The sequence below is a fragment of the Drosophila takahashii genome, chromosome 3R (assembly GCF_030179915.1).
Source record: "Drosophila takahashii strain IR98-3 E-12201 chromosome 3R, DtakHiC1v2, whole genome shotgun sequence".
NCBI classification, from domain to species: domain Eukaryota; kingdom Metazoa; phylum Arthropoda; class Insecta; order Diptera; family Drosophilidae; genus Drosophila; species Drosophila takahashii.
This window is the reverse complement of record NC_091681.1, coordinates 32,710,790-32,733,845: the sequence shown is the minus strand read 5'-3', so window position 1 is coordinate 32,733,845 and position 23,056 is coordinate 32,710,790. Positions and strand designations below refer to the sequence as shown.

The window sequence follows — 23,056 nt, the reverse complement described above, 5'->3', positions numbered from 1 at the left end:
CACATTAAACACCAATTAAGGGGCATTACAAATAATAACACAACGGCAAGAAATCAACGCTCTAGTCATCTCCCACACGTGCTGATGGATGTAGAAAAAGCCAATTTGATTGATAACACCAGAAACCAAGACCAACCAGCAGCAGATTTACCTAGTGGTTGTTGTTTTCCTGGTCTGGCGGTGATGTTGGCCACTCTGTCAAGTGCCAATTAAACTAAAGCAAGGCAACAAGCGACAGCAACAGGAGGACGCAGGACGCAGGACATCGAGCGTATGGGGGACCGATAAAAATGCCAGATATTTTTTTCACGACTTGCGGGCGTACAAGTTTTTTGCCGCCACTTTTTCCCGAACTAATGACACACGGCCCGGCCGTGACCGCGTTGACGTTGATAGGCCACAACAATTTTCATTGGACAGCCATTTACAATAAACGTCAGCAGAGGCCTAGCTAGGCGAACAAAAAAAAACCGAAAAACTTATAAAGCTTTAGGAACCGACGTTTACAATACTCTTCTTCGTACGATATTTCTTTGCAAGCTTTGTGATTCATTAGTAACATTTTAGAAGATTCGCTTGGCTTTAAAACAAAGAAATATAATTTTTTATACTACTGATCAGATACTAAAGAACGCAAAGTAACCAATTCAATAACTTTTACAATATGATTATATGATATGATAGAATTATTAGATTTGTGTAGAAAGGTATTTTAAAAGATATTTTATTTTTAAGGTGTTTTGTGTGTTTGATAATGATAGATCTCAACTAAAAGGATCTTTATATAAATACTAAGGCTAAAAAATATTTATTCTAAAATATTTATAAATATTTTATATCGCGAAACCGATACGCAAAATGTGGCTTCCCCGTGGGAGGGTAAAAAAAGTCGCCGTAGTTTAGGGCAAAAATCAAACAGCCATTGAGTGGTGGGACAGATCTGTCTGTGCCGTTTGATAAGCGCTAATGAATGGTTTTCTTATACGCTCCAATGGGCCGAAGCCAAAGCCGTAACCGTGGCCGTGGTGAAGAAAATCCGGGAAGGGTGGCTCCAAGCCCAATGAAGTGGGGCGATGGCCGATGAAGGGGAGGTGGGGGTAAATCGCTGGACACGGCCACTTGTCGCGGTTTTGGGCAATTTAAGCGGCGGTTGCCGTTGTCATTGTCACGACGTCGAATGCGGTTGCCACTGACGCAAATGTTTGGCTTTGAGGCAATTAACGAGGCCAGAAAACGAGGGGTGGACCAAAAAAAAAATGAAAAGCGCAGCAGAGAACAAAAGTGAGGCGTTTCGATGCATTTTCCTTTCTTTTTTTTTGCTGCTCTATTTTTTGGCTTGTAATAAAATGGCAAACGTATGCCCTGGCAATCAATAAACCCCTCCCCCAGAAAACAGCATGCTATGGGTTTTTTAAGAGCTCAACGAAAAAACCACAACGTTGCAAGGACATGATGCAAAAGGAGCGACAGAGGAGGCCGGTCGGCCAACAAGCGACTTAATACTGGCCAACTTGATGAAGATACAAGACAGATGGATAACGGCAGGTGAGCCGGGCATACAAATAAGAAAATTTTCCCTCCTTTCGGCAAGCGGAATTGGGGGCAACGGCAAGCCAGCCAGCAGGCCAGGAGGACTGCAAAAGGACAAAACTTTTAAACAAGATTCGGCACTCGATTCAGACACACACACACACATCCGATCAGCCACGTCCACTCACAATGGCCAAACAGACTCGGACTCAGCCTCTTTTATGCTTGGCCATAGTCCAATACAAATCGTTACCAATTTTCAGCCGGATTCCGGGGGGTGGGTGGCAAGGGGGGCGTGGTCGGTGGCAGGCCATAAGCAATGGTCAACTATATGGACAAACAGGAGGCGCACACCTTTCATTTATTGTTCGTGTCCGCTCTCCTCCTCTCGTTTTGTTCTTTTCTGGGGATGGTGGCGTATACGTAACGTGGGGCATGTTCATATGGGAGCGGGTACACATAGAGGAATTTTTAAGAATAAACCTCATTTAGATTTTCAGTTTTGGTTCAAAAATGCAATAAATGTAAGTACATAATATCAAACAAAATATAAAGAAATATTATTTAAAATAACTCCCAAATAAATTATCGGATTTTTGAAACATTGAAATATATGCTTACGATTTTCAGAGAATAAAGTGCAGAATGTGTAAAAATTACGGAAATATTTTTAATAATATAATTTCAAACAAAATATTTACAAATATTATTTAGGCTCAGAAATTTAATTTGGATTGAATTCTTATTCTTCTTCCTTGCCTAAAATGCCAAACTTATTTACCTTAGCAAAGAACATCCAGTAATTTGATGCTAATAATAATGGCATCGCATTAGAAGAGGTAAAATTGGATGATTAAAACTCAATTAATGTTTATTGTTCCCCGTGTATGGTTCCAAATTGCAGGTGGCTGAGTTCTGGGGCTGGTGGAGTGGTTCAGTCGGTGGTGCATCGGCTTTATGTTGTGTATATGTCTGGCCGGGGTCTTTACGTTGGCTTGATTGGATTTGCCGATGCAAATGAAGAATCCAATTTTTAAAGTTTGTTTTTCGTTATCGTTACGTCTCTTGTTAGTGGTGGAAAACCTCCGCTACGACTGGTGTCTCCGCTCGTTCCTTTCCGGTTTTCCGGTTTCTCATGCAGCTCACGACACAGGTTCTTGGACACTCTCCTTCTCCTTACTGCCGGCCATTTTTTATGCTCGACGACCACGTTTGTTTTATATGTACGTTTCGGGATATATCTTTTTTCTCTTCTCGCTTTGTTGGCCACATCAGCACACAGGACTCGGCCTGACACAAAGCGTCAGGAGGAACAGCCAACAATAACCAGGGACAATTCAAACAAACCGACAGGGGAGGCACCAAAAATTTGTTTGCAGCACAAAAAAAAAATTGAAAAACAAGAAAAATATAAAAAAAACACTGGGGAATAGGGAGCTAAAAAAATTTGAAAAAGAAAAGTTTTTGCTTTTCGGTTTGGCACGCCATTTGTTTGTGTCCCGATGCCTTTTGCCTTACCACAAAATCGAATTTTCACTTTTAAACAATTGACGTTACCACATACGGATACACCTGCATGTGGAAGGCATTTTTTGTTCTGCTCTTTTTTTTTTTGTTGTGATCAACTTTTTTCCTGCTCGTTTATTTTCCTTTTTCTCATTTCATGCCTTTCAATTTGTTGTTTACTCTTTGTTTTTGCCACGGTCAGCTTAATTCAGCTCTGCCAAGTGCCTCTCATCGTTGCCATTGGCTTTTGTGTGCAGTTTATTTGGCAAATAAATTTACCAACTATTTTGCTAAACTGGCGTGTTGGGTGGGCGGGGATTTTGTGATTGCTTTCTGTTTTGGAGAGTGGGGTCCAAAAAAAAAACGGTGTTCGGGTCTCTAACCAAATCGAAAGCGAATCGTTTTATTTTAATCATCAGCGGTGGACAAATTGTGTTTGCATTGAAAAACACAACACGATACGTGTCAAATCGAGTTGTGTGCTATAAGCGGCCGTGTTATAAGCACATCCGATCATCTGTAATAATCAATTAAGCGCCGCAGGGGCGAACCGAAAGCGCCGAATTTAACGACAACATGGCAGTTGCAATTTGTTTATTTGCAATTATTAGAATTAACAATGCATCGATGATTGATGCGAAATTAGCGCTGTGCAGCCAAGGCAACGCGATATCCGATAGCCGAGTGCGCTAAACAGCAATTAGTGGGAATGCAATTTGATAGCTCAATAGTTGGCAGTCGGGCTTATTAAATAATTGAGCACCGATTGCCGGCAATTTATCACAAATGATTTGTACAGGGAGAAAGAATCGAAAGAAGAGATGGTAGCACCCCAATCAACCCAACCAACCCATCACGCCATCATATAAATCTCTGGCAATACGATCCCCTGACAGGCAGCTACAATTACACCCGACAATCGAGCGAGTATCGATAAATTAATCAACATCTGGAGGAGAGCAAACGTTGCCCAGCTGCCCGTTAAATCGCCCCGATGCTATTTTAAGAAGCATTCCAAGCATTTCCTCTTCTGCTATTAATGTTTTACTGGCCAATGGCATGGTCAGCGGCACTGAAAATTAGCCCAAAACGCATATGCCATAAATCCCGAGCCGGGCTGAGAGCCAGACAACCGCTCAAACTATGAAACGAAACTTTATTGACCCACAAATAACGTGCAGATAATTACAAAAACAAAGGCAACTGCCCCCAGGAAAACAAATGTGTCCGTTGTGGGGGATGGAAAAATAAAAGGGAAAAAAATCAGGAAGTACGGAGATTGTGAGTCGACTAGGAGGTATCCTAAACATACAGCCACAAAAAACTTGATATGAAACGAAGATCGATTTCACGTTATGTGGTATAAATTTTGACGTAACTTTAAGCGCTATCTCACTCTATTTTAAATCTCCTAGAGAGATATAGCTAGCTTAAACTTAAAAGAAATTGTATAACTATTTCATTTTATTGATTGTTTTATTATACAACAACGAATATTTTGTTTAATATTATTAAAATAAATATTGAAATATTTTAATACCCTTATAACTTATAAGTTATAAGCTTTAAACTAGATTTTTTCGGTGTTTGGCTGACAGAAATTTAACAAAACTCTTTCTACGTAAAATCTTAAGATACCAAATTGGGTAAGGCAAAGGACACAGGCTTACAAAGGTTTTACATCACTATTTCTTGATCGACCAGAGCTTCAACACAACATACCCTTGAAACCCAATAGCACTGGGTATGAAAAAAAAACAAAATACCATGGCAAAGTGGAAAAACTACTTACAAGTATGTTAACATGCGCAATTGTTGCCGTTGTCCAGCTCCAGACCTCCGGGCAAACTCGAGCCAAGGAGCGGCAGAAGCACCAGTGGCAGCAGCAACAATGCCACGGAAATCTTTTCTTTTCCTGCCAGAGTTTTCCCCCACCACAGCGCCCCGGTGGGTTTTTCCCAAAGATGCTCAAGTTTATTTGTTGTGGTCATGGCAGAAAGTAATCCAAAAGATAAAATACAATAAAATAAAAGGCCAAGGCGGTGAGTTATGTCCGAAGTGGTTGATGTTGTTGCATTGGTGGGCAGGTCGCATAGACAATGCGATACCTTAAAGCAACCCATGTGTTGTCGTCTGTCGAGCGAGTGAGTGTGCATAATTTATATGGCGAGCTTCACATGTTTTTGGCTAAATTATTTCCCTGGCCCCGAAGCAGAAGCACGTGCTGCTCTACGGGCCACGCGGCCTTCAGGTCAACCGTTTGGGCCATAAATTTAGACGCCTGCCCTGCGACACGCTCTATGACATTATTGAACTTGAAAGGGATATGGCCGGGCGGCAAAACAATAAGCACAGCCAGAAGGCGAGGTGCAGGATCATGGGCCAAAAACACACAAAAGCCACTGAATTGACCTTGTAAACGCCGGTTAACTGAAAATCGTTGAGCATGTGTGTGATGTAAATTTAGTCTATAATAAAGATCCTAAGTCGTTTGGCGCAAAGAAGAAAAAAAGAAGAAAAAAAATTTTAATTTTTGTATGTTTTTTTGTTCGACAAACAATTTTAAATTATCTTGACAAAATAATATTTAATGATACATATATATTAAATCATACTTTATTCTTAGACATTTAAGAATTTTAAACATTTTCCTTTCGTAAAACAATCGCAGATAATGCAGAGTATTTTCCTTTTTTATTGAAAATGATGTAAAATTTTAAAAATAAACTTAGGGTTTTTTTTATAGTTATAAAATAAAAAAAAAGTTTAAAGGTCCCGACCTCTGTAGATTGTATAAATATATACAATAATATATATAATAATTCACAAAGAAGAACAAAAAAAAACAAATAAACATTTATTTCTGTGCCTGTATTGATAAGCATACATCTTATCTCGTTTTTTTTTGGAATATATACTCACCACTCGCCATTGGTTGCGTTATTAGAACACTTTTGATCAGTATGATGAACTCAGCGTCTTGTTTTGGTATACTGGCATTAGTGCTGCTCCATGAAGTATATGGACAGCTTCTGGATTCAAAATGTGAAATTAACCCTCCTGATAAAAGTTACACTTCATGGATGGCATTGATTGTATCAGATAATCGAAATTGCACGGGAACGCTTGTAAATAGAAGTTTGTATAATGTTTACGTTTTAAATACATTTACGGAAACTTTAAAATATTTAATTTATTTCAGATTATGTCTTAACAGTCGCAAGCTGTATATTTAATCAAAATCAGAGGTATGTGGACAAAATACTATCCCTAAATCACTAAACCAATTGGTAATCTTTTAACAGATTCGTTCGCTTGGTGAATATTTACGGAGGGTATAAATATTATTCCGTACAAGAAATCTACATTCACCAGCTCCACAAAAAGTATACGAATGATATAGCTCTGCTTAAGCTACACGAGGCTGTGATCAATATAAAACCGATATGCATTTGGTTAAACGAGGATTTGAAGTTGGAAAGTCATATGACATTTAAGGCCACCGACTGGAACGCAATTGGAAGACCTACGTCGAACAGGATTAACAAATTTGAAAATAGAAAATGCTTAAATGCCTTTGGTAAAAATCCCGATCAAACGCAGATCTGCGCTGGTTACAGTAACAAAGACACATGCGCTGAACTAGGAAGTCCTTTGGGCATTCAAATTTCCACTAATCGTTACACACTTATTGGAATTCAGAGCTATGGCGCCTTAGGAACTTGTGTTTATACCAATATTATCAAATATATTGACTGGATAGTGGAAGTCGTGTTAGAAGTCGATGTGGTATTTAATAAATTATATTAAATTTAATAAAGACTTTAATCAGGAACACAGATCTCTATCAATTTAAATGTTTGTAGCTTATTCCTAAGGCTAAATCATGTTTAACAACTTTAAGTAAGTTTGCAATAAAATTGTGTATTATATATTTTTCTATGCGTCAGTGCTGATAAGCAGAACGCATTTTTATTTATTAAACAAATCTTGTGAATGGTTCAGTCGCTGGCGAACTGTTTTCTTGGAATGATGAATTCCTATATTTGTTTTGCTTTCCTCTCGTGGATGCTGCTTTATCGGGTTTCGACGCAGCTATTGGATTTGAACTGCGGTACTGTTTCTCGGTTTGATAACCATGTGATCTCCGATAGTCCCTGGATGGCTTTGATCATAATACCCAATAAAACATGCACTGGCACCCTGATTCACACACGTTTGTATAAATACTTTAATTCTATCAAAACTAAACTAATAATAATTTTGTTTCAGAATTTGTCGTAACATCAGCTAATTGTGTTTTTAATCAAAGCGATTCATCGTCTTCTAGACAGTTGCCATCCAACAGCACCGTTCGCTTGGGGGATTTCAAGAGCCCAAAACTGGAGGATTTTAGTAATGAATATACCCCTATAAACTACAACATCCGAAGCGCCTACATTCACTATTCTTATGAAGAAAAAACATATAATAATGACATTGCATTGCTCGAACTAGCAGAAGATGTGCTCTATAAAGCCCACATACGGCCCATATGCATTTGGTTAGACGATATCGCAGTAAAAAAACATAAGAGCTTTTACGCCACCCGCTGGGGCTTAGATGGGAATATAAACTCAGGATCCCGAACAAACCCAATTACCATTTTTAAGCCGAAAAAGTGCGAAAAGACCTTAAATCTCTCTCCACAAAATTTTCAAATCTGTGCTGGCTACAAAACAAACAATACTAACTGCGCGGAGCTTGGAAGTCCTTTGATCCATAATATTAAGCGAAACAACCATACATTTTCCACACTTTTCGGAATTCAAAGTTATGGCGATTTGGAAACATGTTTATATACCAATATCTCAAGCTACACTAACTGGATGGTGGGAATCATTCTGGAGGTTGATGTCGTTGTTTCGAATTTAGAGCATGCCTACAATTAAAAATCTAAAAAAAAAAAAAACCGAAACAAATAAACAAAAACAATCATCAAAATTACCTGATTTTACCTGATTTCCTCAATATCTATAATAACAATATATGATATTGATATGATATGCTAAATTATTTTTTCTGTGTATGCTGATAACCTTTACCAGCCACTTTTGAGATTTGTAAACATTTCATATTTAATTTTATTTTTGCTGATAAGCTTTAATCTCTCTCTCTATTTTTCTCAAGTATTTGTAGTTGAATACAACTTGAGTATGGTTCAGTTTTTCGGATTCATTTCGTTTGAAATGAGGGCTGTTTATTCTTTTCGGTTTATATTATTGGCTTTGCTACTAATTCATTTGGGATCAGCTGAATTATTGGATTTCAATTGCGTGAATCAGAAAAACACTAACCCGAGAATTTTTAAACGTATTCCTTGGCTGGCCTTTATTGAATCACCCACAAAAAACTGTAGCGGAGCGCTTATAAGTAAAAGTTGGTATTTATCTTGAGATTTTAAGAGAAGCGTGATATATTGGAGCATGATTTTCAGGTCATGTCATAACATCAGCTAGCTGCATATTTGATCAAAGGGACAGGTATGTATTTTAAACTAAAATTTATACTTTGGCAACTAACCTTTTGAAATTCAACAGTAAAGTTTGGCTTAGAAAATCTAGGAAAGACATCGAAAAACACACGGTCCAAATGGCCTACAAACACCAGTCTTACAACAGAAACACTTTTGAAAATGATATTGCTATACTTGTACTAGAAAGTCCAAGCCGGATACGGCCAATATGCATCTGGTTGAATATACCAATGCAATTCAGAGACTGGAAGAACTTAAAAGCCAGCCGCTGGGTTTCAGCTAAGGGAAAAAAGGTTTCGCGTAAAAACGATATCTTCATGCTTAGTCAAAAAAAGTGCTACGATGCCTTCGGTAAGACTGTCCAAAAATCTCAGATTTGCGCTGGTTTTAAAAGCAGGAAAAAATGTGCTGGATCAGGAAGTCCTTTGGTCGGCGAAATATTAGTTTCGGGAAAAACTAGTAACCTATTAGTCGGACTTCAAAGCTATGGCGCTTTGAGTACTTGTGTATATTCCGAGATCAATAGCTATATTGACTGGATTGTGGGAGTTGTGCTGGACGTAGATGTCATAGTATCAAATTTTAATAATTTGGAAAACCTATAAATAAAAACCAATAAATAAAAAACAATAAAAATATTATTTTTCTCATTTCAAGGTGTTTATTTTAAGTTTGATAAATAAATAAATATTTTTGAGTGAATTTTCATCTTGCTAAACATTTTTGCCTTATTTATACAGTTTATTGGTATTTAACGTCATTGCAAAGTTAAGGAACCCGCTAAAACATATATAGACTGTGTGGAAAAACTTTTATAATTTCACTTTTAGTGCAAAATATAGCCGGTTTTTAAGCAGCACCTTGCTTCCTTTTATGAGACAGGAGACCAGCAGCCAAATTCATTGGCTTTAAGGCCAAAAATTGCTGTTGCCTTGGCTGCTATTTATGTTGTTGTGGCTGCAATTGCTCTGGGACCATTTAGCATTTTTCAAGTAACCACATGGGGCTAAGACCGACAGCAGATAGGGCCGAACCTTAATAGCTTCAAAGCGGGGGTGTTGAAGTATTACAAAACTCTAAACAGGCGCAAAAAGTTTCGCCAAAGAAAATGTTCTTAATTTGATTTCCTCAACGCCCCTGGAGTGCAGTATTGCGGCCAGGGAGCCGTCTAAATGTGCGTGTGTTTTATAAATATATATACAAAAGGTATATAAACCAGGGCCCGACTAAGGGCAGACAGGGTCTAATAAAAAGGCTTGGGCACAAAAGTTTTTAATAAAGTTTTTATACCCCTAGCTACAAGCATAAAGTCGGCCAGTGAACCGGTGGGAGGGGAAAAATGGAAATAATTGAGGCAATTTGTTACGTAAGAAATAAAGGTAAGGGCAGTCGTTTAGGTTGTTCCTTATTCCCTTACTTCCATCCTTTGGCGAGATGTAAAAACCTTGAAACAACCGAAATAATCGCTTTGATCCTGCCCACAAAGATGTCAACTTTCTAGTTGGTATTTCTTAAGCCAGAAAGCCAGAAGACGCTTGAAGTTTCGAGGTCGCGAAGTGCGCGCACAGAGCAATATGCACCGTTTCCCAGTTGCAGTTTGAATTTCATTTCAAAACAATTTGTAACAGTCTCTCCTATTTCTCGCATATATAGACACATCTAGACACACTCACACGCAGGCTCGCGGCAATCGAAGTTTGGTTTGGCAGCTAAGCAAATTTGCTGCAAGTCTGCCATTGGCACTGCCGAGTCAGCAGTGCAAGGATGCGCCTCCTGCATACTGCATCCTGCGTCCCGCATCCTATACCCAATTCGATCAGATCCGCTTACGATGCACTGTTGGAAATAATTTAAAAATATTAAAAGCTTAAAAAACTATTTAATTTAAAGATACTTTTTAAAACCAACTGAAATCACATTAAAATTTTAAAACAGGTGTCTAAAAGAATGCAACTAAATATTTGTATTTTTAAAGTGATTTGAGTTCTTACAAGAAGACGATAGTCTTTTATTACCTGCATACTTTTAGGCACCCCCAATAACATAAATCGAAACCTTTAAACCTATCTTATATTAAAACCCCTTTTAAAAAATATTTCATAAATTGAAAGATTTTCTTCGAGTGTTCGATGCGTGTGCATGTCAATAGTTTTGCGCGTTCGCTGACGCTCTTCGCTGCCTTTTTCTTTTTGATGAATTGACAGGCAATGCTATTTGTCAGCAGTCAATGTGTTTGTTACATTTTATTGCCAGCTGGTTGCCGCTGATGCTGCTGTTGCTGATGTTGCTGTTGCTGCTGCTGTTGCTATTGCTGCTGCATTGTTAATGTCAGGCGTTAGGGCATACGCTAAACATGGGGAGCAAGTTATTTGTCTGCATTTTATATGCAATTTCTCTATGCATCTCGCTGTTCGACAGACGGCCTGACAGGACAAAAGGACGAAAAGGACGACGGAGGGAGCGGCGGCAGCAGCAGAACCAGCAAATTGTGTTGTATTGTACTCGCGTGCATCCGACACTCGACAGCTGAGAGGCAATGGCGATGGCTATAGCTTCTTCGATTTGCATGGTCGCTGTTTGAAATAGATTACGCATCCGGCGTGCCAATTGCCCCTTGAACTTTGATCAGCGGACGGAGCGGAGGTCACTGCTGTCAATCAAAGGAATTGTTCCGCCCTCCATTGATTGAATGCAATCAAATTTTTTGTTCAGCCATAGTGAAATATTAATATCTCCCAGCTTCGTCTAGCAGAAGAAGGTGTTTCCCCTGGCAACGGTTTTAATGAAAAGCATTGCGAGAGAAAAATACAGATTGTGTGGAATTCAATTAGTTAAGTCACCTGCTGTGCTGCCTTTATGCTAGCCTATCTTAATTTAATCTAAAGCATTTTCACCCCTTTCGCCAGGAGTTGATTTTCCTTTCATCGCATTTCACAAGGCTGCCTCGCTTTGCATGGAAATTTATATTTTTCTGTAAATAAAAAACCATTTGGCACGAATCCACTTTCCCAACCCTTCGGCATAGTCAATGCAATTGCTTTGGGTTTTTCTTCCTTTACGTGAAAAGTTTACAAATATTAAACTCAGCTTTAAAAAATAGTCATTAAAAAGTTCTCAGTTAATTTCACATGCACACCTAATGCATTTGCTGATGTCGTTGCCAAAAATAACTGAGAAATCGGCGACATTCTGGTTTCGCATGTGGTTTCCGGTTAAAATATTTTTTCGCATTTCGGTTGCGCTTTATAAATAAGTGCATGTCAACATAAATTAAAATACTCCCGGTTGATTAATAATGCACAAGGAAAATGTCACAAAGAAATATGATTGTGCGACGGTTTGTTCAGTTAATTCCCTTCTCTCCTTCAGCAGCTCCCTCAAAAGTGACCTGAACGAATCAGCAACAAGGCGAATGAAACGAACGATAATGTCGTATGCACAAAGCCAAAGTCTTAATACTCTTCAAATTAATTTTAGAAATATTTAATAAACATTTATTAAAAAAAAAAATATAACAAATATTTAGAAGGAGTAATAGGTATTTTTGTTATTTTAAGGATAGGATTTACAACTAATAAAATTTTTGGTTCCAATGTAGGATAAATGCAAAAATATTTTATGAATACTTATTAATTTTTAAATATTTAGGTATGTTTTGTATGTTTTTGTGATTTTTAGTTTTATTTTCAGTTAATCAAATAAATAAAAAATCAAACTATTTTTCCATTTACCCAACATAAGAAAACCCAACCAAAATAACTCTACTTCACCCTATGTAAGTGTCTGAAAATATTTTATTCCAGCACAAAAATAAAGTCATTAAAATTGTAAATATGTATACAAGTGGAAGCCCGGAGATGGGTGTTCCGGGGACTTGGGGGGAAATGGGAGGACGAGATGACGCAGCCATCCTGTGTGCGTGCAAGAAATGGAAATGCGGTTAATTTCCGTAAAGTATGCAATAATTTCTGGCACTGAGCATAAGCAAGTGCACCCAGTGTGTGTGTGGATATACATATATGTGTGGATATATATATGTGTATGTGCGAGTGCAGCACAACAAAAGGCAAAGAGTAAAATAACTACCACGCCTCCCCGCCCCTTGCAAGTAAATCTCTTTGGCAGCCTGCGAAGACGGAACTAACGAACAAACGGACATTCATCAATATAAATCAACCGACGGCCACAAGCCAGGCCCAGTTGCATGGATTTTGGGGCACGGGCGATAACTCGCCTTTTACATAGAGATGGTAATAGGGCCGATAGAGTAATAAAAAACCTACAAAATAACAAGACATGTTGTAAAAAAATAATATTTTTACAAAACAATATTTTTAAAAGTATTTATAGAGTTTATTTATATTTTGAATATTTATCTTTTAATTAACATTCAGTTAAATTTAAACTTTATAATACAACTTCTTTTAAAATACCTATTTCTATTGTTGGGCTTGTATATTATGATTATTGTGACATTCTTAATAATTTCAAAGAATATATACATACTAAGGAAATAAATAAATATTTTTTCATACTCATTTGGAGTCTTGTAAATTATCTTGCAATCTTAAAGTATTATTCCTCAAATACATAATAGTTATAAAATCTTACAAGTTTGGTTCTTAAAAATTCAAAATGAAACTTTCGATATTTTTGTTCATACCATTATATTAAAAGCCCTATTTTAGTCGATATATAATATATCGAAATTTTCCAGTCGATAAGCATCCCTACCGCACAAGAAAACGAGGGAAGAGGATGTGGCCGCCCCATCGGAATAAATAAAAACATTTTCTGTATAAAAATGGCTGCGAATTGGTTGGCAAGCGGGGTCAGCCTAGGAATGGAGAGGATGAGAGGGGCCAGGCGGCTGTAAAAATGTTGGCCAAAGAAATATTTTCACATTTTTATTTATTTTTTCTTATTCGGCAAATGGCAAGCGGACGGCTTCGGCCGGTCCCTGGTTTTTGGTTCTCGGTCCTTGGTCCTGAATGTCCTTGCAGCTGCTGCTGCTGTTGCCACAGTAGCATTTTCGTTTCATTATGTTCCGCGTGCCTAAAGGATTGCAATATATATTTGAATTTTTTTTCCTTTTGCCACTGACTGAATCGTTTGCATGTTGCAAGGGAGCGGCGATGGAAATGCTTTCCCCTTACACATGCACATCGGCATGCTTTACAATACACAGAAACGTTGAGGCCACGCATTTTGACTTCGGTATTTGCGGCTTTTTATGTAATTCATGGTCATTCCCCATATGCATGCGCCTGCAAATTTACTGCCTGGCAAAAAATAAACAACTTATGTGCACGGATTTGGGCAGAAACAAGCCTTCCCGAAAATCACGTAATTTATGCGATTTTTCTTACAGTTGCAACTGAGATGATGCAATTAAGGCAAAAGTCATGCCAGTAAAATGACACTTATTTTTAAATCGGAACATTTTTTAAATAAAATTGGGAACAATCATTTTCCAAAACTAATAAACCTAGAAAAATGTATAACCATAATATTAAAAGTTTTATAATATTTCTTAAAAAATGGGTACCATTTGCATATCCATATTAAAATACTTTATGGTACCCCTTTATTGCACTTTTAAATGACACATCACACATTAAAAAGTTTAACAATAATTTCAAGAGTACCAAAATGCACTGCAAACAAATCACCTTGGGAAAAAGCTTTTCATTTTTATAACGCAATATAACGCTTTGATCTTTTCCAGTGTACTTGAATGACGCTGCATTTTATTTGTCATTTCCGGTTTGTGCCGGAAGTTGAAATTATTGAAATCAAACGGAAATGCATCGAAGCAAATGCATAAAAAAGCGGGAGCCAAAAAATCTGATTAACCCATTTTGTATTTTTTGGCAAACATAAGTTTAAAAATGATTTATTATTTAATAAATTAAACTAAAATGGTTTAGGTACTTATGATGTTTATTTACATTAAATTCAAAATTAAATGTAATAAATAAATTTAATCGAGCAGCTCACATCCTAAAAACTAGATTGAAAAAAAAAACTGTTTTAGCTAAAAAACACTAAAATCTTAAACAAAACAATTAAATACCTATTGAAATGCGGTACAAAATGGGTTAAGGCATAACTCCGATTGAACAACGATCCATCTGTCTATCCGTGTGTGTATTTGCCTGCGCGCAGCCCATAAATAAATATATAAATTTAAATAAATGCTGCCACAATGCCCGCACACTCACAGTTTGTTTGTCAATAAATCAGAATACTTATCAACGTCAAACGACCGCAAAGAATGCAAGCAAACAACAAAAGCGACCGAGGACCAAAATGTGGGCCCCATTTCAGGAGGTCTGCAACGGTCTATAAGGTGCGATTAAATTTATTAAAGTAGGCGAAAGACCAAGAAACTGTCAGAAAGCCAATAGAACACTCTAAAAAAAATTATAAAAATATTTTACAAAAATCTAAAACGTTCAAACTAAATACAAACTTTTCTTAAAGAGAAGGCTATTCTTTAATGACAACTTTTCCACAGTGTAGCTATACCAAAAACATCCGACAACTGACACTTGCTGCTCTATCTGTTCTCCAGCAGGCACTGTGGAGGCCAATTTATGGCCAGCCTGTGCTTATTTCCCCATTTGCCAACCCAACATTGTTTTGGGCCTAGTCCCGAACTAAGTCCGCTAATTGCGCCGCCTTAGCCGGGCCATCTCGACAGGGATCCGCCCCATAATTATGCGAAATGTGCGCCATTTCTTCGGACTGTTGCCTGTTATTGTTTGCATTATTAGCTGACAATTTCGGTGGTGGCACTGTGATGCCAAGTGGTGGGTCTGTGATTAGACAGGCTCTATGGGGCTCTGGAAATTGTGCGGATTAGCCGTCGCTTTGTCTGTGGCTGGAAACTTGGACGGCGAACGTCAGCCTCTCTCGCTCGATAAGCGCTCCGGGGCCACTCGAGCCCAAGAAGTTGATGTTTTTCTTGCATAATTACGACCATAAGCCAAAGGCTTGTTATTACAGGCCGAAGAACTGGTCGAGTTCCTAGAACGCAGCCCGAAATCAAATCGATTAAATCAATGTTGCTTCTAAAATTTGCTAAATTAAGACATTTATTGGACCGCATTTTCTTGGAAATAATTTGATGATTTTTAAAGTGGTACTTTGGATAACCAAGTTCATAGGAAGCAATTAAATTTAATTGATTTGCACACAAAATACAATTTAAAGGCGGACTATTAAATAAGTGTTTAAATAGACCGTATTGAACTAAAATAAACTAAGAAAAAATGTATTTAATTATTTATTATTATTATTTCTTTATTATTATTTAGTAAAAACTAAATTATTAATCCAGAAAACATTTTCTTTTACTCAAAGCCTTACACATATTTTAGATATCTCCATATATTTTGGTTTAATTTTTTTATTTATTGTTAAACTACTGGAAATGTTTTGATTCTGAGCACACACTGTATCATGGCTCTTGCCGCTTCTTTTGCATTTAAAATGGAGCAAATATTTTAGAATTTACCTGAATCGCATGCAAAAGCCTTTGTCAACATCGATGGACCGCTGTGACCACGCTCCTTGTTGTAGTTTTTTGTGGATGCGCAATTGTTCAGTGTCGCAATGGTTGTGGCATGCACAAAGCGCCGATTGCACCGACCACCCGCGCACTAAAGCTTTCAGGACCAAAACCCATCCAACCCGACCACCTTGCAAACGCTTTTTTCGGCGCTGACATGTCCAGGCACTGGGCAAAAAACAAACCCATATATGTATATTCAATAGGCCGGGCTTGCCAGAGTGTTTTCCGACGTTTTTCTGTAATTCGTTGTAGTTTTTTCCAAGTTGGCTTTCAGCCGGGCCGAAAAAAACGCGTCCTGCCTACATAAAGGCGCTAGCATATTAAAGGCTTAAACCCACTCAACGGCAGATGCCATATTGTTGAAATATATGCAGATACGTCGCGCATACGTCATGTGGAGATGGAATCCGGTTTGCAAAATGCATTCCATTCAAGAGCCGCTCGGCGATTTTTCATTGCAAGCGTTTAAGCAATCGAACGCAGAAGATTTAAGCAATATTAACATATTTTACAATTCAAAGGGATTTTTATAGCTGTGTGAAAACTATTTTGCACTATATATTTAAATAAATTCAATCACAAATTTTGTTTATTACTACATTTTAAATAATATAATAAATTTAAAGATAGAACGGCATTTTATAATAAATATATATGTAAAAAAATAAAGAAAATCAGAGAACTCGTTTTTCAATATATCGATCGAAGGAGCCCTGGATAACCTTTCGCTATGCTGTCGTCGTGTCTTTGTTAGATCTCATTCAGTTTCTATTTTCGCTCCGAATAACTTCCAAATTGTACAGTAAAAATTTCTAAAAAAAAAGTTTACGATACTTTTCTATAAATTTTATTTTTGGAAAACGTGAGTCGACAAAAAAACCATGTGTTCTCCGTGCGGTCCCTGCAGTCCCTGTGATCCTTGCTGCGGTCCCTTCGAGTGCTCGCCCAAGTGCTACAATGCGGCCCAATTGGAGGCATTGCCACAATGTGCTCCGCGCATCCCGCCTCCCTTTCCAAAGTGCATCACGGTCCAGCAGCCACCACGGATGATCTGCAAGAAGCGAGTGGTCTTTACGGAGAAGATTGTTCCGGAGCCGATGGTTGTGAACAGATGTCGGCAGATCACGATACCAAAGGTGGTGGATGCCACAAGAGTCATCAAGGTGCCCAAGCTCATTTGGGTGTCGCAGATGGTGCGAGAGCCCAGGGTTATCTACTATCCCTCGATGATCCCCGATCCCTATGTGGTGTGCTATCCGAAGAGGGTTTGCGAGCCGAGAGAAGTATGCCAGTCGATCCTGTGCCAACCAAAGCCGCAGACCATCGACATTCCGCCGCCTAGGGAGTACTGCTGCTATCCGAATGGACCCATCAACTACAAACCCAGTGCCGCCTGTCCACCCTGCCCCATTGGACCGTGTGCTCCTGGGGGTCCCTGCTGCCCACTGCCCTGCTTCTCCACCAATCAATATCCCGTCGCCGAGGGCAGGTGCGGACCCTGCGGGCCATGTGGACCAGGTTGCGGACCCTGCGGACCGCGATGTGGTCCCTGCGGACCCGGCCCGTGTGGTCCCTGCGGGCCGAGATGCGGTCCATGCGGACCGTGTGCCGTTCCCAACTGCGGGCCTTGTGGCCTCACGATGCCGTCGGGTCCGTTTGTCCCATCGCCCTGTGGACCCTGTGCGCCCTGCGGACCATGCGGACCCCTGGGCAACAGTCCCTGCGGTCCTTGCGGACCCTGCGGACCCTGTTCGCCCCCCTGTCCGTACGAATCGCCCGAGTGCGGACCCTGCTACCCGTGCGCCCCAACTCCCTGGAACACCCACTGCGGTCCGGTTGGTCCTTGCGGTCCCCAAGTTCCCTGCGGTCCCTGTGGACCCTGTTGAGATCGTCATCAGACTTCTTGCCCGGATTATGCCCGTTGTCAGAAAAACCAGTGCCCTGTGGACCAACTTCGTCTATGCCGACCAATACAGAATATCATATTGTTCTCGCTGTCCTGCTAAAAATCACTACCAAAAGTCTATAGTTCACTCTGCTTTGTCAACGCATTGGCGACTCATTGGCTGTAAATAAAAATCGGATTTAAGCGAATGTCACTAAAAGTTTTTAATTTGACGTAAAAAGGAAAGGCTACTTTTAAATAAAATATTTTATTAAATTTAAAAACTTTTTTTCAAGTAGGCTTTGCCTTTGCTTGTCAGTCTAGTTAGGCTGAGCCATTAGGTATATTTGCCATTTCGAAACCAGTTTCGCTCCGATACGCTTCCAAATTTTTCTGTTCAAATTTTATAAAACAAAAAAATTAAATAAAAAAATTTTTTCAGATCCGATTTCGGTTAATACTTATAGAATCAAACCATGTGCTCTCCGTGCGGCCCTTGCAGTCCCTGTGATCCCTGCTGCGGTCCCTTTGAGTGCTCGCCCAAGTGCTACAATGCAGCCCAATTGGAGGCCTTGCCACAATGTGCTCCGCGCATACCGCCTCCCTTCCCCAAGTGCATCACCGTCCAGCAGCCACCGCGGATGATCTGCAAAAAGCGAGTGGTCTTCACGGAAAAGATTGTGCCGGAACCGATGGTAGTGAACAGATGTCGGCAGATCACGATACCAAAGGTGGTGGATGCCACAAGAGTCATCAAGGTGCCCAAGCTCATTTGGGTGTCGCAGATGGTGCGAGAGCCCAGGGTTATCTACTATCCCTCGATGATCCCCGATCCCTATGTGGTGTGCTATCCGAAGAGGGTTTGCGAGCCTCGCGAAGTATGCCAGTCGATCCTGTGCCAACCGAAGCCGCAGACCATCGATATTCCTCCGCCAAGGGAGTACTGCTGCTATCCGAATGGACCCATCAACTACAAACCAAGTGCCGCCTGTCCACCCTGCCCGATTGGACCGTGTGCCCCCGGAGGACCCTGCTGCCCACTGCCCTGCTTCTCCACCAATCAATATCCTGTCGCTGAGGGTAGATGCGGACCCTGCGGGCCATGTGGACCTGGTTGCGGACCTTGTGGACCAGGTTGCGGTCCCTGCGGACCTGGCCCCTGTGGACCCTTCGGTCCAGGCTGCGGTCCATGCGGACCGTGTGGACCCTGTGGACCCGGACCTTGTGGCTTCGGCCCTTGTGGTCCTTGCTAAGCGGGGAAGCAGCTGCCAGAAACATCCTGTGACGCACCTACGTTTTGGAAGTCCGTATCCGCACCAAATATATGCCAGTCCAAAATAGACTTTGCAAGTTTCGTACATATATTAAAGAAATGCGTTTGATAAAATATTTTTACTGATTTTTATTGGGTTGGAAATAGTTAAAAGCATTTAAATATTAAGGAAACAAACTCGCTTCACTTATTATTCGACAATGTAACTTTTATGACGAGGGCAAGGCATACAGTTTTTTTAGTAAATATTTGGAAGGACGGATTATTGTGACAGTCTATATTTGGACACATCAAAGAGTATTTTATCAGGAATCCCTTATAGAATATCACTGAGTAAGCTGTCAGATCTACGACTAACCAGTTTATTTAACATAATATTACCGAAGTACTTTCCAAATTTGGATTTTTTGTTCGTAAATCATGTCGAAGTATGTGGCTAGAGTGGGACCGGCAGTCTTTTCCAAGCTGGGCAAATGGGCCTACAACCTGTCGGGATTTAACCAATACGGTCTTTATCGCGACGATTGCCTCTACGAGAACGAGGATGTGGCGGAGGCAGTGCGTCGTCTGCCCCGCAAGATGTACGATGAGCGCAACTACCGCATTATGCGGGCACTCCACCTTTCCATGACCAAGACTATCCTGCCCAAGGAGCAGTGGACCCAGTACGAGGAGGACATCAAGTACCTGGAGCCCTATCTCAACGAGGTGGTGAAGGAGCGCGAGGAACGCGAGGAGTGGAACAAAACCCATTAATCCTACGGCCTCTGTTGAGTTTTAACCGATTTAACATAAAGAAAATAAATGGCATTCATATTTTCAAAGCTGTCATAATCACAAGCGATTTATTTAACTTGTATCCTAATTTTAAATTACTTTAATAATATTTAATAATCATTTTGAGTTTGTTTTAAAGTAAAAATCTTATTTATAATGGATTATTAAAAATAATTTTACATTCAAGAGCAAATGAAATCAAAAAAATATTAAGCATTACTTTTACATTAACATTTAAAATCTTTTAAGTCCTTATATCGCTTTAATGCCACAATATCTAATATTATTTTATCCCCTGGCTTAATTTAAGCCCGTATCTCTCGAAATCGACAACCGATTTAAATTCCTCTTCGATCTACAGCATTGTCAACGCAAATAATTTTCGCATTAAGTGCATTCGCATAAATACAATATATGAAATTCATTAACAGCGAAAACAATACAAATTAGTGCTGTGGGGGGCGTGACCCTGCCGCTCTGAACATGTGTATGCCGCCCACCGATTTAAAATGAGAGGCAGATGTGGTGGCAGGTGGCAGGGGGCGGGGGGTGGCAACGTCAGCGGCAAACAAAATGCATGTGCATGGCCCGCACATCCTGTCAATCCTCGTATACTTATGCGCATCCTGTTTAAAATGCAGCAAACAGCAAAAGCAACAATGCAGCTGCAGTTGCAGTTGCAGATGCAGATACTTTCGCAGCCGCATATATGAATATGCAGCTATATCTGCATCTCTGCCGCTGTCTGATTGTTCTGGCGCTGCCATTCGACCGGAAGAAATTATTGTTATTCGAATTGATCTGCCATAGTTTCTATGTTGGCCAGTGCGATAGGCAATGCTGCTGCCACAGGAGCGATATCGCTGCGTCTGCGGCCAGTAACTGCCGGAGTTCTGATAACGTCAACGCAGGAGAATGCCGCCAACGTAATGTGTACCCTGTAATTTTGCAGATTAAATGACAGTTTTTTAAAAAAAATGTTTTAAGAAGCTAACGTCTGATAGTTAAAAATATGTTTAAAAATCTTAAATTATGTTTAGAAGTAAAAGAACTAAACTTTTCTTTTAATACAAAAATATATTACATTTTACGTTTAAGCTTATAATTTCCATGCGCTTATTTGGTTAGTTCGCTTAGTAAATATATCGTTTAAAATAAAGGTTACTATTTAATACTTCAAAAATATATATAAAAATCTTTAATTATAACTGGTTAGTTCGCCTCAAAAAATATATTAATAAAATTATTCGCTGCTACTTACGGGATATTTTCTAGTCTTATCACTTTTAATAATTACACCCTTTTTCTTCTTTTTTATGCTGCCATCGTTGGCGTTATTTATTTGCGCTCACATATGCATAAATAACGGGTGGTGGGCGTCAGTCTCACCCACCCACTGCCACCACCACCACCAACACACAAATGCCCAACTGCCGCTTGTACAATAAATTGCAAAAATATTATTTTATCAACAATAATTAATTAAATGCACTTAATTGCGTGCCGCAGTTGCTGTTGCCGTGTTGTTGCTCGGTTTTCATTTTTATTTTTTTTTTTTGCCTTATTTTTGTGTACATTTTCAGCACTGTCCCCTTGTTTCGACCTTGTTTTTATGCAGCTGCTACTGATGCGGTATGGTACGGAATGGTATGGTGAGGAATGGGGAGGTGGCTGCAACATGGTCATCTGCATGCATATGCTTGAGCAGCGTTGTAAGTAGCCATGTAAGTGGACAAGTGGCCAACCGTCCTCTCTCTGTCCTCGCCATTTCCCTCCTTTTGGCCGAAAACTCTTTCTGCGATTTATGCGTATTTTTAAGTGGCATTAAGTGCGCGTTAACATCTTATGAAGCCGGCAATGGCAACAATAAATTATTGCAGCAACAGCAGCAACATCTGGATGGCCATTAAACGCCCCGAAACAAATGCTAATTGACGAGTGCCAGAAAGTGTGCTTTAAAAAGCGGCGGTAAGTCGCCGCGGGAAAGCTTAATGAGTTGTGCGGCTAATTGGAGGGGAATGCAACGGCACGTTGCAGCTGCAACCTGCAACATCTCGAGCTGTTACATTTGCATTGTTATTGCGGCAAGTTCGTGGGCTTTCGGCATGCTGCATTTCTGGCTACTGTGTGTTTGTTAATGAAGTTTGTCGGCCGACATGCGGCAGGGAGAAATATTATGCATACGCCATGTTGGCCAAAAGTTTTACAAATCCTGTACTGTACTTTCCTTACCCCCACCCTTACTTTACTTTCCTTTCCTGGCGGCCATGGACATGGACATTGCACGTTCTTTGGACACATTTAGTCTTCGTATGTGTGTGTATGGTAATTTACAATCCCCTGCGCATGCAATGTACACATGCCTGCACGTGTATGGGTAAATTGTTAAATTTATACACAAAAGCAACGCTGCATCGCTGCAACTGCCAAAGTAATTTGCGATAAGTGCGTCAGATTCTTTGGGGAATTTTCGACCAGGACGACCACAGAAGCAGCAGCATCGCCATCACCGCTGAAAATAACAACAACAACAATAGCTACGACAATAATAATGCAACCACAACAACAAGTGAAGTAAAAAGTGAATATTTATTCGGTTTTTGCGAGGGTTACGCCAGCCAGCATAAACGAAACTGCAATGCGCTGCGATCTGGCATTAAGATTAAAGCCTTCTCGCTTTCGGGGAAAATTAAGTTTAGCTGCCCTTTGATTAAAGAAACGTAGTTGGGGGTGTTTTCAGTTTACTGTTCTGCAATTACCTTTGAAAGGGGAAAGATGTCCTCTTCGATTGCAAAGAAACAGTCCCTTTTAAAATGGAGTATTTGAAATATCTTAGTTATCGTGTAAGGACTTAAACTAAAATAGGAGAATAAATCAATTTTCGATCCTCAAATATCTTTACTTATTTTTGACAATAAATCGGGTTGACGCCAAAATCATTCGAATTTTTATAAATGTGTAGAAAAGTATGCAATTACAAATTAACTGATT

At 39.7% G+C, this 23,056-nt stretch overlaps 3 protein-coding genes, 1 long non-coding RNA gene and 1 other non-coding gene across 5 annotated transcripts; all 5 read left to right on the top strand.

Annotated features, from left to right (window-relative positions):
• Positions 1–6,009: 6,009 nt before the first annotated feature.
• Positions 6,010–6,970, top strand: LOC108060417 (uncharacterized). The gene is made up of 3 exons (XR_011419214.1): positions 6,010–6,174; positions 6,239–6,284; positions 6,342–6,970. It is a non-coding gene; the product is annotated as an uncharacterized lncRNA (long non-coding RNA).
• Positions 6,971–8,231: 1,261 nt separating this feature from the next.
• On the top strand, positions 8,232–9,181 carry LOC108060418 (uncharacterized). Its single transcript, XR_011419262.1, has 3 exons — positions 8,232–8,454; positions 8,513–8,558; positions 8,616–9,181. It is a non-coding gene; the product is annotated as an uncharacterized protein (transcript).
• A 7,701-nt stretch (positions 9,182–16,882) lies between these two features.
• Mst98Ca (Male-specific RNA 98Ca) lies at positions 16,883–18,224 on the top strand. The gene has a single exon (XM_017146105.3). It carries the CDS (start codon positions 17,012–17,014, stop codon positions 18,014–18,016), a length of 1,005 nt encoding a protein of 334 aa, XP_017001594.1. The 5' UTR covers positions 16,883–17,011; the 3' UTR covers positions 18,017–18,224.
• Positions 18,225–18,364: 140 nt separating this feature from the next.
• Positions 18,365–19,404, top strand: Mst98Cb (Male-specific RNA 98Cb). Its single transcript, XM_017146106.3, has one exon. It carries the CDS (start codon positions 18,492–18,494, stop codon positions 19,266–19,268), a length of 777 nt encoding a protein of 258 aa, XP_017001595.2. The 5' UTR covers positions 18,365–18,491; the 3' UTR covers positions 19,269–19,404.
• A 198-nt stretch (positions 19,405–19,602) lies between these two features.
• On the top strand, positions 19,603–20,122 carry UQCR-14L (Ubiquinol-cytochrome c reductase 14 kDa subunit-like). The gene is made up of 2 exons (XM_017146113.3): positions 19,603–19,621; positions 19,675–20,122. Exon 2 carries the CDS (start codon positions 19,709–19,711, stop codon positions 20,042–20,044), a length of 336 nt encoding a protein of 111 aa, XP_017001602.1. The 5' UTR covers positions 19,603–19,621; positions 19,675–19,708; the 3' UTR covers positions 20,045–20,122.
• The last annotated feature ends 2,934 nt before the right edge of the window (positions 20,123–23,056 follow it).

Excerpts from the sequence above, each read along its gene's own strand:
- Mst98Ca (XM_017146105.3), top strand. The coding sequence starts at position 17,012 with ATGTGTTCTCCGTGCGGTCCCTGCAGTCCCTGTGATCCTTGCTGCGGT.
- Mst98Cb (XM_017146106.3), top strand. The coding sequence starts at position 18,492 with ATGTGCTCTCCGTGCGGCCCTTGCAGTCCCTGTGATCCCTGCTGCGGT.
- UQCR-14L (XM_017146113.3), top strand. The coding sequence starts at position 19,709 with ATGTCGAAGTATGTGGCTAGAGTGGGACCGGCAGTCTTTTCCAAGCTG.